The following is a 17,046-nucleotide window of genomic DNA, read 5'->3' as shown; positions in this document are numbered from 1 at the left end:
GCACACAGATTAGTCCTCATTAGGCCTAACAAGGTACACCTGATCTCAACTGGTGACGTGTATAAAAGAAACCTGTCCAAAGAATCATACTTCACACCTTCAACCTCACCATCCTGGGCAAGACCAAAGAGTTGACCAAGGACGTCAGAGATAAGATTGTAGACCTGCACAAGGCTGGAATGGGTTACAAAACCATCGGCAAGCAGCTTGGTGAGAAGCAGACAACTATTGGTGCGATTATTCGTAAATGGAAGCAACACCAAACAACTGTCCATCGCTCTAGGTCTGGGGCTCCATGCAAGATATCCCCTCGTGCGGTATCGGTGATCATCCGAAAGGTGCAGAATAACCCCAGAACTACACAGTGGGAGCTTGTGAATGATCTCAAGGCAGCTGGGACCATAGTCACCAAGAAAACCATTGGCAACACACTACGCCGTAATGGTTTGAAGTACTGCAGAACTCGCAAGGTCCCCCTGCTCAAGGCCCCGTCACACCATGACGTTCTGGTCAACGTTCTATGATGTTAGAGGAAACGTTGGTAATCGTCCATGGTCGCTGGAATTGCGCCAGAAGAGCTTTGTGTGAAAGCTGGTGAACGCTGTAATCGTCGGTAATCGTCGGTGATCGGAGGAGAACGCTGGTCCAAAAAAAAAGTTTTGAACATGCACAAAAGTTCTCATGGAGATCAGCGTTCTTCAACGTTTCATTTAAACGCTGGAGAACTTTCATGGAACGTTTTATTAACTTTGCACGCGTTTGGCTATCATAGTCAGTCGTTGGGTAGGGTAGACTGAGTACAGTTGATGCACCCGAAATAACTTATGTGCGCAGCAATCCTGAGACGTGATTTTTAGTTTGGACATGCCTACTAACGTCCTCTTTGATCCAGGGAAATTTGAGCACCTAACCCATCTCTCGTAGGAAGATATCGGCGAAAGTTTTTTCACCAAGGGAAGATCTTGATTTTATCATGTCCCTTCTACAATTAATATGTTATTAACCATACGTGATCAACAAACGCAACTTACATCATTGCAAACGTTATTCTGTGCACTATACATCTACATATTCAATGCTATCATGTCATGCAAGGTCATTGCATAATCTAGCGAAAAGCGGAGTGGAGGGTATATGCTTGCTTGAGCCCAGCATGAAGTAGATGTAGCCTACTGAACTTGAACATAGCTGAGCACTGTTATAGCTGGTGCTGTTCCATGGCAGATGGATATGATATGAAGACTCTTGTGACAGGGACAATGTGTGTGGATGTGTTAATGTTTTCTAATAATAAACATTGAGAAACACAAATTCAGTGTCAAATTTAAATCATTTATTTTAATATAAAACCCCAGGAATAACGCCCGTTATTTCGTAAATCACAGTAATAATAACAGTAAATCTTCGTCCGAAGACATTGCTAGTGAAAGAGGCTTTGTATTCTTCTTACTTTCAGCAGCATTTATCATCTTCTTACTTGCAGCAGCGCTAGTAGCAGAAGCATGGCATGATGTGTGTGAATCCACTATGATTTTCCAGCGTTTTATACCCGTTTGACCATAAAACCCACACGCCAGCAAAACGCTTTTCTGTCATTATTCACACGTAAATTACACTCTTAACACGCTCTTCTAAGGTTGACTTATCGTTTGTCGCGCTGGAGTGACACGTCAGCACACGTTTGTCGCGGACCAGTGACACGTCACTTGGTCGGTGTTACACACTCCTCATGCGTCAGTCCCACGCTAGTCATGTGTCAGTCCTACGCAATTTTTTTGTTAGTAACACGCCAGATGTGTCCACATCGCCCTAGAACGCTCGAAATTGAACGATTAGAAAGTTCAGAGAACATTGACCAGAACGTCATGGTGTGACGGGGCCTTCAAGGAAGCACATGTACAGGGCCGTCTGAAGTTTGCCAATGAACACTTAAATGATTCTAAGGAGGATTGGGAGACAGGATGTGGTCAGATGAGACCAAAATCAAGCTCTTTGGCATCAACTCGACTTGCTGCGTTTGGAGGGGGAAGAATGCTGAATATGACACCATCCCCACCGTCAAGCATGGAGGTGGAAACATTATGCTTTGGGGCTGTTTCTCTGCCAAGGGTACAGGACGACTCCACTGCATCGAGGGGACTATGGATGGGGCCATGTAATGTGGAATATTGGGCTTGAACCTCATTCCCTCATTCCCTCCCATTGAAAAAGCAACCTTAAGGATTTGGAGAGGATCTGCAAAGAGGAGTGGACCAAAATCCCTCCTGAGATGTGTGTAAACCTGGTGACCAACTACAAGAAAAGTCTGACGTCTGTGCTTGCCAACAAGGGTTATTCCACCAAGTACTAAGTCATGTTTTGCTAGGGGTTCAAATACTTATTTTCTGCATCAAATGCAAAGTAAGTCATAAATGTTATAAAATGCAGTTTTCTGGATTTTTTTGTTGATATTCTGTTTCTCACTGTTAAAATACACCTACTATTACAATTATAGATCACACATTTCTTTGCAAGTGGCCAAACTTGTGAAATCGGTAGGGGTTCAAATACTTATTTTCCCCACTGTATATTACTTCTTCTCCCTCTCGTCCTGTTCCAATATGTGAAGGGGGAGATTACCTCAGGGGCTCCCCCTGCTGGGCGGTCAGAGAATTAGGGAGTGTTCAGCAGGAGTGTGTGTGTGGTGGTGTGTGTGTGTGTGTGTGTGTGTGTGTGTGTGTGTGTGTGTGTGTGAGTGTGTGCTTTCAATGCCACTGACATGCAGAGATATGGTCCTGTGTGTGTGTGTGTGTGTGAGTGTGTGTGTGTGTGTGGTGTGTATGTGTGTGTGAGTGTGTGAGTGTGTGTGTGTGTGTGTGTGTGTGTGCGTCTGGGATTAGTTCTATTCTCCTTACAACGTGCTTATTTATATTTTGGTTTCAAACTGTATATATTTTAATAATAATAACCGAATAATCTTGTCTAGCGCATTGTGATATCTGATGTACACGTTGTTTTAATACCTCTTCTTTACCTAACTAATGTTCACTGAACGGAGGGACGGAGGGCATCCAGGGATAAAGAACTCATTCCGAAAGAAAGAATGATCACAGATCAGATAAATACTGAAGCAATTGTGTTTCTTGGTCTGTAGCTCATTATGCGCACAGTAACCCAACCCTGGTTTAATGCTCCCTCGTCAAAAGAATGAAACTCTACCTACCTTACAATGAGAGATTGACTCTCCTAGTCCCTGTTGTGTAAAACTCACTTTTTGTATCAAACTGTGTTTTTATTGCGTTCAAAAGTTATTTTCACATCATAACATTTTGTTTCTGCCCATTCTGCTTTAAGTTCACTACTGCTTTCAATAGGTCTATGACTGATCAAAACAAGCCGTCCCTGTACCACTACTAGGGGGTGCAGTGTGCATATTATGTGTAATGGTGGGGTGCCACTGTTTATAACCAAGAATTGATGAAATTGGACATCATTATTTACCCACTTATAATGTATTGCTGCCCTTACATACCACTGACATGGAAGGCAATCAATTCATAGTATCTATATACTGCAAGCAGCAAAGGTTGCTTCCTCTGAATAGCAATATTACCATCTACATTACTGTGTTTACAAGTTCTGATAATAAAACTGCATGCGATAGAACCAAGAACTGATTCAGTCACACACAAAGATGTTTACAGGTGCTAAAATGACACCCTAGAGAGAAAGATGATGTGGGATCAATTTGCAGGGCTTTGTTCCTTTTTTCTACAAGTATCAATATACTGAAACCAGCCAACAATTGCATTTTTGCTTCCTTTGAATTATAGAAATGTCTTTATCCTGCCACAGACATGAGGTAGTTTTCCTGAAGTCAATTACTTACTAGTGTTACAATCTGTAAAACAGCGCAACCCCCACCCAAGGTGAAAAGATGAACTTCACCCTTTCAAATGTACTCTGTCACTACCATAGATATCTGTGTCCATTACTTTGTACTGAATCCAGCAAAGTGTGCATCTTTTGCAATTTCATTAGCTACATCACTGTGTTTACAAGTTCTGATACAACACCTACATGCAATAGAACCAAGAACCACTAACTCAGTCACACCCAACATGTTTACAGGCGCACAACCTAGCAGAGAGAAAGAGAGAGCACTGTGCTTACACTTGAAAATAACATTAAATATCAGATATTATATTACTTCATTCAGTATCACTGGGAATTTCAAACAGGACCCTATACACCGGTCTTTCAGATCACATGCCAGAATGGAATTTTCATACATTTCCTTTATGTCCATGCTTAGAATTGAACTCACATAAGCCACTTCTTTCTTCTAGTGCCAGTTTTGAGAACATGATATAATGCTGAATCTGTGTGCAGAAAACCAGAGTCCAAGAGCAGAACCACTACAAGTAAGAATAGCCACAACTAAAGGCTGAAATATGCGTGTAAGACTGCGTTACGCAGTTGCTTTGACGGACTCATTAAGTTCTCCGTCGGTTGGTGGGTGTCGCAAAGCAATTCATGTGGCGCTGAAAAAAAAGATGCCGGACCAAACTCTGTAGATGGTAGTATTTGTACATACAAGTTGTTTGTTTGGCTTTTTTTGGCTTAGATTTTTTTTAAGTTAACGAGAAAATTACGCCTGAGTGGATTTTTGAGGTGTCTGAGCCAGCTATCTAATGTAGCATGCTATCACTACCCACAAGGTAAACAGCGATGGGTTGGACCAATCACAGACTTGCGGTCTCCGTGGCCTCGACGGATATTTACAATATTTGAGAGGTGCACGTCAGGCCACGGAGAGGTGCTTGGAGAGGGTTTGCAACGACGGAGAGGACTATGCGTGTCTGTGTGTCTGCGTAAAAGGTCGACCATAAATTTGCACAGGCATGACACAGATAAGTACAGCAAAAGAGAGAAACACCATTTTTAACAGGCGTCCAGACATGAATGAAATCATAACGTTTGCAGCCATGCGAATCGTGGTTGAAACCATTCTTCCTGCCTTTGTATTAGAATTCTGATTTTAGCACTGGAAGATTCTCATGCTTATCATTACATCATTCAACATTCAGATTCAGGCAAACTACACTTACAGTAATCACTGTGATCATATATATGACATACAGTAACAAGCCAAAGGCCTTGAAGCAATGAAAGAAAAGGGTATCTGTATAAAAGGGTAACATTTTAATGTCAGGAAGAAAGGCACATTTTGCTGCACTGAGTTCTTGCACTTTCTTTACAGCACAGACACTCAAAAGAACATATGCATGCACACATCCAAATGCAGACATATCCACAGGTGTTTGTGCTCACACCTTTAGAGACTGTAGAAAGTTATGTCTGCATTGGGCTACTTTAAATTCCAAATTCTTTCTGACCTTTCCACTTAGAGCCACACAATAAAGAAGAGGGTAATATTGTTTTTTGTAATATTTATACTATTGTTTGCATACTGTCCATGTCCATGACTGTTGTTTGTTTAGTAATATTGCATATTTGATTATAAGCAAATGCCTGATGCTTTATTTTTTTAAACAAAACAGGAGTAACCACATGGGAAACACACAGGAAACAAATGTGGTACCTGCCACCCATCCCCTTAGTGTCCTATTAAATACAACAAGTGTATCAGACAGAAATAAATAAATAGATCAAATAAAATAAAAAGGGGGTGAAGGAGAGGAAAGGGGGGGGGGGGGTATTAGTCAGTGTTGATTGACGTTAGACGGTTTATGAGCAATAAGAAGGGATCCCAGGTTCTGTTCAATTTCTTCATGAATCCCCTGACTGTGTTTGATTTTTTCTAGATGTAGAAATGACATTAAATCTTTTAACCAGGAGGATGTGCCCGGTGGTTTAACACTTTTCCACTGTAGCAGTATCTGACGTTTGGCTATAAGAGCAGCAAATGCAACAAGGTCAGCCTGGTAGTTGGTAAACCTGCCCATAACCATCTTTGACAGCGTTCCTCTTCTCCTTTGTGTGTCTGTCTATGCATCTGTTTCTCTTCTCCTTTGTGTGTCTGTCTATGCATCTGTTCCTCTTCTCCTTTGTGTGTCTGTCTATGCATCTGTTATCTTAAGCAGTAATAAGGAGTTCTGGATGCATTTGGAAACATTGTGATGAAGAAAGGACATACAGTGTGTATCTACCAATAGAGATGAAGCTCTGTCATGGTAGTGCAGCCAGTAGCAGGGCTAACGGGGAAGTGAGCACTGTCCCTTTAAGAAGAAGAAAACTAAGTGGGACAGTGGTTGAAGTCGCTGAGGTATGAGGCGTTTATTGAATGTTAACTTGAGGTTCAGTTGGTCTGCGGTTCATTAGTTTCAAATTTCATTCAATGTTTCAATGCACTGTTGAAGGCATAGTCATGCATGTGCAGGTAGTGATGGGCAAAGTGAGGCTTTGTGAAATAATGAAAGCCATTAATACTCAGGTAACGAGTAATTCAGCACCCTGGACAGCTCCCACACCTGGCTCCGGGCTTCTTTCTGCTTCGCATTATAAATATTAATATACCTAAAACTCTGTCTTCAGACTGAACCTCCCCAAAGTTGTATAAGCTTTTGGGCTGTGGGCACTGGTTTCAGGGTGAGTTCACAGAAAAAACATCCCGTCATCATCTTGTCACTTTTTTTTAGCTTCTCACCTGTGCCAGTTCTTTGTACATACATATCAAAATACTGTAGTAAATGGTTTTAGCTGTGATGTGAGAACTGACTGTTGCAGCCATGCCTAACCATGTTCCTCATCTGTAATCAAGCATATTCTGTTCCATCTGAGCATCAACTGACCTGCAGATGTCTTTAGTCGCAGTCAATATGATAAAACAACATTGTTTTCCACTAACAGGTACTATTATTTTTGCCTACCTCAGGTCATAGAAACACAAATGAGTAATAATTCATACATTTTATTTCCAAAAATACATATGTTATGAAAACAGAGAATAAAATGTGAATATATCTGAATACATTACATACAAATGTATACGAAATCAGCATGTGAGACAATCATGTAAAATAACGGTTTTGTGAAATATATCAAGTTAAAGAGTAATAAGCGATCAATAATGCCTGAAATACATCTATATATTTTTACAAAAGATAAAGTGAACTTATAAAAATGCATTAAAATAAAAAAGGTCTTATGATGTTGAGCAATATGTAAATATTAGTGCTGTCAGTTTAACGCGTTATTAACGGCGTTAACGCAAACCCATTTTAGCGCCGTTCATTTTTTTATCGCGAGATTAACGCACATTTATCGTTCTTTTTGGCCTCGCAAACTGTGTAGTAGGCTAACGTTACGGTTTGAGTGAATGGTGAGCGCCATACGGCGAAATGGATGATAAAAAGCTTCTGAATGGAAAGTTTACTTTTAAAAGTTGTGTTGTGCAAAAGAAGCGAGCTTCACTGTTGTCTGAAAATGTCAACAGGCAGCTGGCTGAAAGCAAAGAAGTAGTAGGCTTACCTTTTATTGGTAACCTAACTGTTACAGTTCATTGTTTCTGAAATAAGAGGCCTGACTGCTATGTTCCCAACAAACTTGAAAAAAAAAATACAATATTAAGCCATGGTTTAACTGCACTATAGGCTGAGTCCTTGTTTACCTGAAATGTGCACTTTATAATTTTATTTTGTACCCCCCTGTTTGGCAATGTTAGTTTTCAATAAAATAAAACATTTGCATAAAGCAAGCCAATCCACTTTTCCATGTTGATAAGGGCATTAAAATAAAAATAAAATGATGGAAAAAATAAATAAATGAAGGGATATTTAGAATAGATAAAAATTTGCGATTAATCGCGATTCATTTTGAGTTAACTATGACATAAATGCGATTAATCGCGATTAAATATTTTAATCGTTTGACAGCACTAGTAAATATCTACAGTAACACATAAGCTAATTGACTGCCACCTAGCCTATCTTATGGGAGTTGAACTCAGTCTTTCACAATCTTAAAACAACTAAAATGAAGGATTGATTAGGCCATTGTCGATATTCTGTCCTTTCCAAACATATTCATAGATGTATGTGGCTGTTTACATTTACAATTTACACATTTGAGGAAATGGCACTGCTTTAGAAAACACATTAAGAGCACAAATGCTCTATTTTAAATAGATGCTCAAAGGCATAAAAACTAAAAAGTAGAAGCAAAAACAGCTGTGACTCTTGGATGTTAGGGAAGTCCTAAGCCTCGGTAACAGGTACATGGAGCTTTATGGATGTTGTAGCATATCATCTAAAACGGGAAAAATAGAGTTTAATTGCCTCCAAAATAACTGATATAATATACACACTGCTTTTATAAATCCTCATTCAGCAAATATGAATACTGATATCTTAACATGCATCACACAACTTTCAAATATATTCATTGGACATTTTGTTCAGGCCTACGGTGGCCAGCTCTTACCTCTCCCTTTCTTTTCCTCAGTTACACATGTTCCTCTGCTCTAGTGTCGGAGGGAACCACATCATCATATTCTTCCTCATCATCTAGAGAAGAAGACAGAAGTTAGGAGGATTGTCTTCATACACTCCACATCAACTTTTAATTCAAAGCTTTTTGTGAGATTGTCAATGTCAGGTCAATTACATCACATTAACAATAATCACTTTTCACAATAGCATATGTATTTTCTTTATCTATCAATCAATCAATCAATTCAATTTTATATAGCGCTTCTCTATATACCCGAAGTCGCTTTACAGAGTCCAGTACACACACAGTCATACCGGTGGTGGTAAGCTACCTCAGTAGCCACAGCTGCCCTGGGGCAGACTGACAGAAGCGTGGCTGCCAATCAGCGCCAACGGCCCCTCCGACCACCACCAACATTCATTCATATTCATACAATGCATGTCTTTATGATGGTGGGGGAAACCGGAGTACCCGGAGTAAACCCACGCAGGCACGGGGAGAACATGCAAACTCCACACAGAAAGGACCTGGAACGACCTGGAAGGACCTGGATGCGAACCCAGGGCCTTCTTGCTGTGAGGCGACAGTGCTAACCACTGAGCCACCGTGCTGCCCTAAACTGGTTATGAAACAATACTTAAATTTACTACTTAAAAACTATGGACATCACTAATAATTTGTCAGTACCAGTAGTTTCTCAGTGTAAATGCTTATGCAGATGGTAGAAAATTGTATTTAGATGGTAAGCAATTGTTCTACCTTCTTGAGAGTCCTTGGATGATTTTATTGTTTCATAGACATCTGTAGCACCTGCCTCAGGTATAAATGAGATCAAATGAACCCATAGTAGTAAACAAAGAGTTCAATTAATCTGTTCAGATATTTCAAAATATGAACACACTGACCTCTCTGCAGTGGCATATATAGGGGGGTGATAGTGTTATAGACATCTGTACTTCCTATGGGGAGAAACAGATTCAAATGATTACAATGAGAGAGATACATTCTTATAACTAAGATGCTCTAGTAACCACACCTCACCTCACCATCCTATGACAACTGTCCATCCCACAATTACATTTCGCCATAATTGTTCTAACAAGGAAGTCTCTAATAAGTAAGAAATCCAATATATTATCATATACGTATAACACATACACCATACACAGTACCAAAAGAGTCAATCTTACTGTTCTGCAGAGGCATATACTCTGACTCAGACCCCCCTCTTCCTGCAGACTGACTCTGGTCCTGGTCTGAACTCTGATTGGTGCTCATCTGCTGCTGCTGCTGCTGCTGGTCTCTACAGGGACACACAGATCTGTCTGTCATGTCTGACAAAGTGATGATGTGTGTCTGATGAAGTCCATATAAATAATGTAGGCAGATTGATACTTACGTTGCTGTAGGGGTAAAACAAAGACCTGCAAACAACAAACAACAAATATAACTGGAAAGGTTTCATCACGAACAATCATATGTTCTATTTACCTTTTTATGGACATTTGCTATGTAATTACCTTATATGTTAGGTGAGATTAATTTATGTCACTGTTGTTGTTTTACCTGAGAGATATTTTGATTGATGTAGCCGGAAGACTGAAAAGGCTCCCACCAAGACCAAGGAGATTCCCATCACCACTCCGACTACTAAAATGATGAAGGAACCAGAATCCACATGTGTAGAATGGGTCTCTATGGGGAGAGAGTGACAGATGTCTTAACAGTGACCTCACTGGCAATAAGGCTTTGGTGAGAAAGAATAGATCAACATTTACCTTTAACTGTGACCCAGCTCTCTGGGGACTCTCCTTTCTCTGGGTTCCTGCACCTATAGACTCCTTCATGTGACTCTGAGACTGCAGGGATGGTCATCTCCCCTGTGGTGGAGGTCTGGAGGAGTGTCCCATCTCTATAGAAGTCAGCACTGATGTTTGATGGCTTATAGCGATATCTACAGCGCAGGGTCAGTCGATCTCCCTCAGTCACAGGATGGGTAGGACTCTCCAGGATCACATCACCAGCTGTACACAGAAGATCAGTTGGTTTTATTATTATCATAATTATTATTCAGAGGATTTACAAGGGTCCTCACAAAATATGAACATTTCCTTCACTCTCGAACCACCATGTGGAAATATAAATCAGATAAATTAGGCATTAACAAATAACAGAAACAATCAGATACTCAAAACAAGCAATACTATAAATGTTTGGACATTATCAAATGATGCCTGATTGCACTCACTGTGCACTGTGATGTTGACAGGATTACTCTGCTCTCCAGACTCAGACTGACACCAGTAAACTCCACTGTCTGATGATGATGATGATCTGATGCTGCAGGATGATCCTGTTTCTGATCTCCAGTCAGTGGGACACTTTGATTCCCCTCCTCTGCCTGTGAACCACCTCAGTCTCCATCCAGTAGAGTTGCCCTGAACCCCACAGCTCAGTGAGAGAGACTCGTATGTAAAGATCTGGGTCCAGTTTGAGTGGATGATCACAGAAGCTGGAGGAGACACACCTGAGACAGACAGTAAAAACAAACAGGTAGAAATAAAAGTCCCCAAGAGACACTCTGCATTCTTGAAACTGGATACCTGGTTCTACACATAGAGAGTGTTTATCTCACCTGTGACCCAGAGTGGCTGAGGTTGGCTGAACTGTGTGTGATAAGCTGGCTCTCCTCTCTCTCCTCTGCACACATAAACCCCTGTGTGTCTAAGAGCAGCTGGGCTGAGAGTGTAGGAGCCTCCAGCTCCACTGATGCTGTCTGAGACCAGCTGTAGAGAATATCCCCTGTTCTCATGTAACACATATACCAATTCAGGACTATAGGGGGCAGTCTTGTACCAGTGGAATCTCCAGCCTGTAGTGGAGCCTCTAACCTCACAGCTCAGAGTCACTGAGTCTCCTTCAGTCAGCCACATCTGTGAAAGGGAACCCAGAACTGCCTGGGCTTTCTCTGTTTAAGAAGAATAGAAAGTTGTAAAATGCACCACAACAGCTCCAACAGGGATAGCCTTCATATTTGATACAGCAACAGATGATATAGCAATACATGTGTAGAAATGTCTTTGCCACCAGTATGAATAAAGTCTGTAAACATAATTTATTAAAATACTACTCTTAGGAACATATCCAGTGTAATGAGACACGTTCAACATTAGTTAATTAAAGAGACATGTAATGTGGACAGTAAATGTCAATTTAAATAATCACATACTGACCTGAAGAAACTGCAATACCAACAGCAGCACTTTCTTCTGATTCTTTTTCATCACATTTCCTTTGTCCTTTACAAGTATAGTTACCACTTTGGGATGGATTGATTTCATGTTCCTTTTCAGACTTAGAGACTCCATTCCTAAACCAGCTGTACCCCCAGTCACTGCTCTCCCCATTCTTTATGTCACATCTGAGAGAGACCTTTTCTCCACTGAAGAACTCTGTCCAGTTTGATTTAAGGGTAACAGTAGCTTTTGATCTTTCTGTCAAAGAAAAATGAAAGTTCAGAACTTTATTTTTATTTGTTATTTGATCAAAATATAATATATATATAATAATTACATTGTTATAGGTAACCACTGGACCTAAAACATAAGAAAAATCCATCTTCATTTGTAAAAATTCTGCACATTAAAAGTATGAATACCATAAAATACAGTGAATCAGATACATTATACTACACTGATCTTAAGAATACAGTCAGAGAGTTTGTAATCTCCATATATCCTTGTAATGAACTAAACTAACCTGTAACCTTTATCTCAACTTCATCACTGTACTGTGTGTGATAGACCGGGTCTCCTCTCCCAGCTCTGCACCAGTACTGTCCTCCATCAGAGACTTTAACAGAGATGATGCTGTAGGAGTTTCTATCATTCTGGACCACAGGATCAGAGGTCTGTGTGTCTCTGTACCAGTAGAACACCAAACCAGAGGAAACACCCAACTCACATGTCAGAGTCACTGAGTCTCCTGTGAGGAGCTGGTGGCCTGGACTTAATGTGAGTTTGGGCTTTGATGCTGAAGAGAATGAAACAGAATCATTGTCAAACACATCTGAACATAGTGAGACATGGTGTATCATGTCTCACTATGTTCACACACACACACACACACACACACACACAATAATATTAATGATATTTATAATCATAATCATAATAATACATCTAATTTTAAGTTTACCTTGAACTTTAACAGTTGTTTCACTGCTGATTTGAGATGATCTGGGTCTTTCTTTTTTCTCTCCCTTGCACCAGTACTGGCCGTTACGTGATTCAGTAACTTCTTTTAGAGTAAATGTGTTTCCCTCAAACACAACATTGTTAACCCTGTCTTTATACCACTTATACACCCAGCCACTGAGAGAATCTATCACACACTTCAGAGTGACTGTCTCTCCAGTGAACACAGGACTATGTGGCTCCACAGTCAGTGTAGCCAAAGGCAGGGCTGCAGAGGAACACATGGAGAGAAGAAGGAGCAAAGGACAATGAGTGTGTGAACTGTTCCATGTCTATCTGGATACAGGCATTGGGCCCAACCTTGGTAACTAGGCATCACAGTATTAAACATGTCCTTGTACTATTTCACAGCTCTGAGGCATGTTATGATGACTGATGTTAAGGTGAAACCTGAAATAAAACTGTATTGTAATATAACAATCACTTTTGACACTTCACATTTTCTATTATTAATCTAGGCATGTATCTGTATAAGGACTTGAGATGTTTATATGACTGTTATAATATAAATATCATATTAAAATGCAAACAATTAACCTCTCAGTGTAAGTTGAACAATGTTGCTGTAGTATGATTTCCTGTTTCTCTCTCTCACTCCTGAGCACTGATACTCGCCCTGATCAGACACAGTGGCTCTGCTGATGGTGTATGTGTTTGTCTCAGAGGCTAGAGACCTCTGGTTTTTATACCACTCATATGTCCAGCCACTTGAAGGCTGTATTACACATGTCAGAGTGACTTTTTCTCCAGAAAACACAGAACTCAGTGAAGGCTCCACTGTCAGTGCAGGGACTGGCATAGCTGTGTGATGAAAGCATGATGTAACCAAAAAAACATTTAATGAACATGAGCTTTTAAGTGAGAAGATGTAATTATCATTTTAAATATCATAATTGTAGCTGTATTCACCTGTGACACTGATAGAGAAAGGGCCATTGAGCTGGGAAGTTGTTGGTCTAGATACTCTATATCCTTCACATGTGTACTGGTACTGGCCAACATGATCAGGGAGGGAGATGGTGGTGGTTTGACTTTCCTGAGAGGGAATGTCTTCACTACCTCTGTACCAGTTATACCCATACCAGTCTGTGTACTCTGCTATGTCACACCTCAGAGTGACTTCATCTCCAGGGTAGTATGGACCCTGAGGAGACACTACAGACAGTGTAGCTGTGGGCAGATCTGTGGAGGAAAACATCATGAACAGACAAAGATTAATTTACTGACTGACTCCTACTGTGTGAGTCAAGAAACAGGCTCTGGTGTCACAGACCACCTAGAACATATTTAACATTTACTGTATATATATATATTACCGTATATATATATATATAAAATTAACATTCAACATATATAAAGGACTATATGACAGAAGGGTCATCATAAGCTATACCTCTACCAACTTTAGAATGACCTTGAATGATTAATTATTTCTTTACTCAAAGTAAAAGGTTGCAGAGGAACAAATGATACAAGCAATTATATGATATTTCCTCCTCCCCAACTGCTCTCTCTATCTCACACAAACACAAACACAAACACGAACACACACACACACACACACACACACACAAACACACATACACACAGACTCACAAACACAATCATAGAATGGTTACCTTTGACATCAAGAGTTATTTTTCTGCTTGGTTGTGATGATGTGGGTCTGTATCTTCTCTCTCCCTGACACCAGTACTGGCCCTTATGAGACTGAGCAGCTATGATGGTGTATGCATCGGTGTCAGACTGAGAAAGGAGATTATTGTTCCTGCCTTTATACCACTTATACCTCCAGACTCTCTCAGGCTCTATCACACACTTCAGAGTGACTGTCTCTCCTGTGAACACAGGACTCTGTGGCTCTACAGTCAGTGTAGCTGTGGGCAGGGCTATGGGAACACACACAAAGATGATGAACAGCAAAAGCATCACATAATAAAGGCATTGTTTTGCTAACTGATCTTACACTAATTTCATGTATTTTAAGCAGGCTGTATTCACCTGTGTGAAAGATAGAGACGGGGGCACTGCGCTGAGACTTCTTTGGCTGAACTCCTCTACGTCCCTCACATGTGTACTGGCCAGCATGATCAGGAAGAGAGATGAGGATGGTCTTCATGTTCTGGCTGGATACCTGATTATTGTATTTATACCAGTCATACTGATCCCAATCTGTGTACTCTGCTATGTCACACCTCAGAGTGACTTCATCTCCAGGGTAGTATGGACCCTGAGGAGACACTACAGCCACCATAGCTTCAGGCAGAGCTGTGGAGGCAAATAACATGAAGCACATCAAGACACAGATTTCAAATGTCAGATGAGGTACAAGTAAAATGGTAAAATATCAATATCAGGTTGGTGTATCACACACACACACACACACACACACACACACACACACACACACACACACACACACACACACACACACACACACACACACACACACACACACACACACACACACACACACACACACACACACACACACATCAAGGTTACCTGTTACGTCAAGAGTTATTCTACTGCTTGGTTGTGATGTTGTGGGTCTGTCTCTCCTCTCCCCCTGACACCAGTACTGGCCCTTCTGAGACTCCGTAGCTCCGCTGATGGTGAAGGTGTTTCCCTCAGACACTGGGGCATTGCTTGGCCACTTATACAACCAGTATGTCCAGCCACTGAGAGACTCTATCACACACTTCAGAGTGACTGTCTCTCCAGTGAACACAGGACTATGTGGCTCCACAGTCAGTGTAGCCAAAGGCAGGGCTGCAGAGGAACACATGGAGAGAAGAAGGAGCAAAGGACAATGAGTGTGTGAACTGTTCCATGTCTATCTGGATACAGGCATTGGGCCCAACCTTGGTAACTAGGCATCATAGTATTAAACATGTCCTTGTACTATTTCACAGCTCTGAGGCATGTTATGATGACTGATGTTAAGGTGAAACCTTTGAAATAAAACTGTATTGTAATATAACAATCACTTTTGACACTAACCATTTTCTATCATTAATCTTGGCATGTATTTGTATAAGGACTTGAGATGTTTATAAGCTTCAGTTCTACTTTTTCTTTACCTCAGAGACAATATTCATAGCCGTATTAAAATGTATAAGTAAATAGATTAATTCATCATTGTAGCTGTAATCACCTGTTATATTGATAGAGACAGGGGCACTGGACTGGGAAGTCTTTGGTCTAGATCCTCTATGTCCGTCACATGTGTACTGGTACTGGCCCTTGACACACCTTCTATCTTTGTCTCATGTCCTATGAAACACTTTTAGTTCCAGTGTGTTACAGATGATACAACACTTGTTATTCAAGACGGACACTAACTTGCATGCACACACACACTGCATAGTCAGATGTGTTTGCATAAACAATGGTGAGTGTGTAATATTTATTAGTAAAACAGCACTAAGTGGATCTACAGTCAGTCACACTGGAAATAATTCAGATATCTCTCTCTGATCAAAGTATACAGAGTCTGTTCCCCATAAACTGGCTTTGCAGTCTATATGTGTCAGGGGCAAATATGTATCTCTAATAAATCAGTTGGATGGACAGGAGGCCAGAGACTGCATCATTGGTGGGTGAATTAAAATCATTATCAAAATAAAATGGAAAAGAATGTGTTATTTTACTAAGCAAACGACTAAAAACAATCAACACCTCTTACTATCTGTGAATACATACTCATTGTAATGTGTGAATCATGAAAGTAATTGACTAAAATGAATGAATCTCACCTTCAGCATGTCCAGAGTAGGAATACAAGCTCAGCACTGGAACACAAAGACACAGAGAGATCCTCATTCCATACACAGATCCATGTAAGCACAATCATCACATACTCTGCAACTTCAACAAGTCAAAAGCCACATGTCTGTTCCAAGACAAATCCAAGTGACCATAAATGGGTGCAAAGTGCAGTCATACAGCATCTCCTTCCTTTGTGTTTCACCATCTCATCTGTCAGTGCCAATGACTCACATATTTCTGACCAAAGGCATGATGTTCATAGAGCACAGATGTAAGCTGTATATGCACAGTGAACATAGACAACATAGACAAATACAGGAGGATCCAATAGACTACATTTGCCATTGAAGCTAAAGATAGGAGATAATTTAAATTAGACATCATTATTTGCCTACGTGTAATCTGTTGCAGCCCTTACATACCACTGATCTGGGATCAATTTGAAGGTATTTGTTCCTTTTTCAACAAGTATTTATATACTGAAACCAGCCAGATGTGCATCTTCTTACTCTGAATAATGATTTCATCAGCTATACTTTCTGACACTAAGACACAAAACCTACATGCATTATGTAAGCGTAGCCAA

At 40.5% G+C, this 17,046-nt stretch overlaps 1 protein-coding gene across 2 annotated transcripts; it reads right to left on the bottom strand.

Annotated features, from left to right (window-relative positions):
• Window positions 1–7,798: 7,798 nt before the first annotated feature.
• Window positions 7,799–15,626, bottom strand: LOC116224582 (basement membrane-specific heparan sulfate proteoglycan core protein-like). Of its 2 annotated transcripts, none has more exons than XM_042710550.1 (13): window positions 15,195–15,626; window positions 12,193–12,465; window positions 11,667–11,927; window positions 11,069–11,401; window positions 10,682–10,960; window positions 10,212–10,457; window positions 10,000–10,128; window positions 9,833–9,857; window positions 9,624–9,736; window positions 9,339–9,392; window positions 9,193–9,243; window positions 8,425–8,507; window positions 7,799–8,250 (listed from the first exon to the last, which is right to left on the bottom strand). In XM_042710550.1, the coding sequence occupies exons 1-12, from the start codon at window positions 15,475–15,477 to the stop codon at window positions 8,446–8,448; spliced, it is 2,109 nt and encodes a 702-aa protein (XP_042566484.1). In that variant the 5' UTR covers window positions 15,478–15,626; the 3' UTR covers window positions 7,799–8,250; window positions 8,425–8,445. The 2 variants fall into 2 exon arrangements, with proteins under 2 accessions (XP_042566484.1, XP_042566483.1); XM_042710549.1 differs by lacking the exon at window positions 15,195–15,626 and adding an exon at window positions 12,631–12,990.
• Between the last annotated feature and the right edge of the window lie 1,420 nt (window positions 15,627–17,046).

Source organism: Clupea harengus, chromosome 18 (genome assembly GCF_900700415.2).
Source record: "Clupea harengus chromosome 18, Ch_v2.0.2, whole genome shotgun sequence".
NCBI classification, from domain to species: domain Eukaryota; kingdom Metazoa; phylum Chordata; class Actinopteri; order Clupeiformes; family Clupeidae; genus Clupea; species Clupea harengus.
This window is presented reverse-complemented; position numbering and strand designations above follow the sequence as displayed.

Bases quoted from the DNA above. Each gene is read 5' to 3' on its own strand.
- LOC116224582 (XM_042710550.1), bottom strand. From the start codon at position 15,477: ATGTGTTCCTCTGCAGCCCTGCCTTTGGCTACACTGACTGTGGAGCCA. The intron at 10,961-11,068 runs GTGAGATAAACA...TGTCTGTCTCAG, and splicing joins TCAGCCACTCTGGGTCACAG to GTGTGTCTCCTCCAGCTTCT. The intron at 9,737-9,832 runs GTAAGTATCAAT...GTGTCCCTGTAG, and splicing joins TGTTTTACCCCTACAGCAAC to AGACCAGCAGCAGCAGCAGC.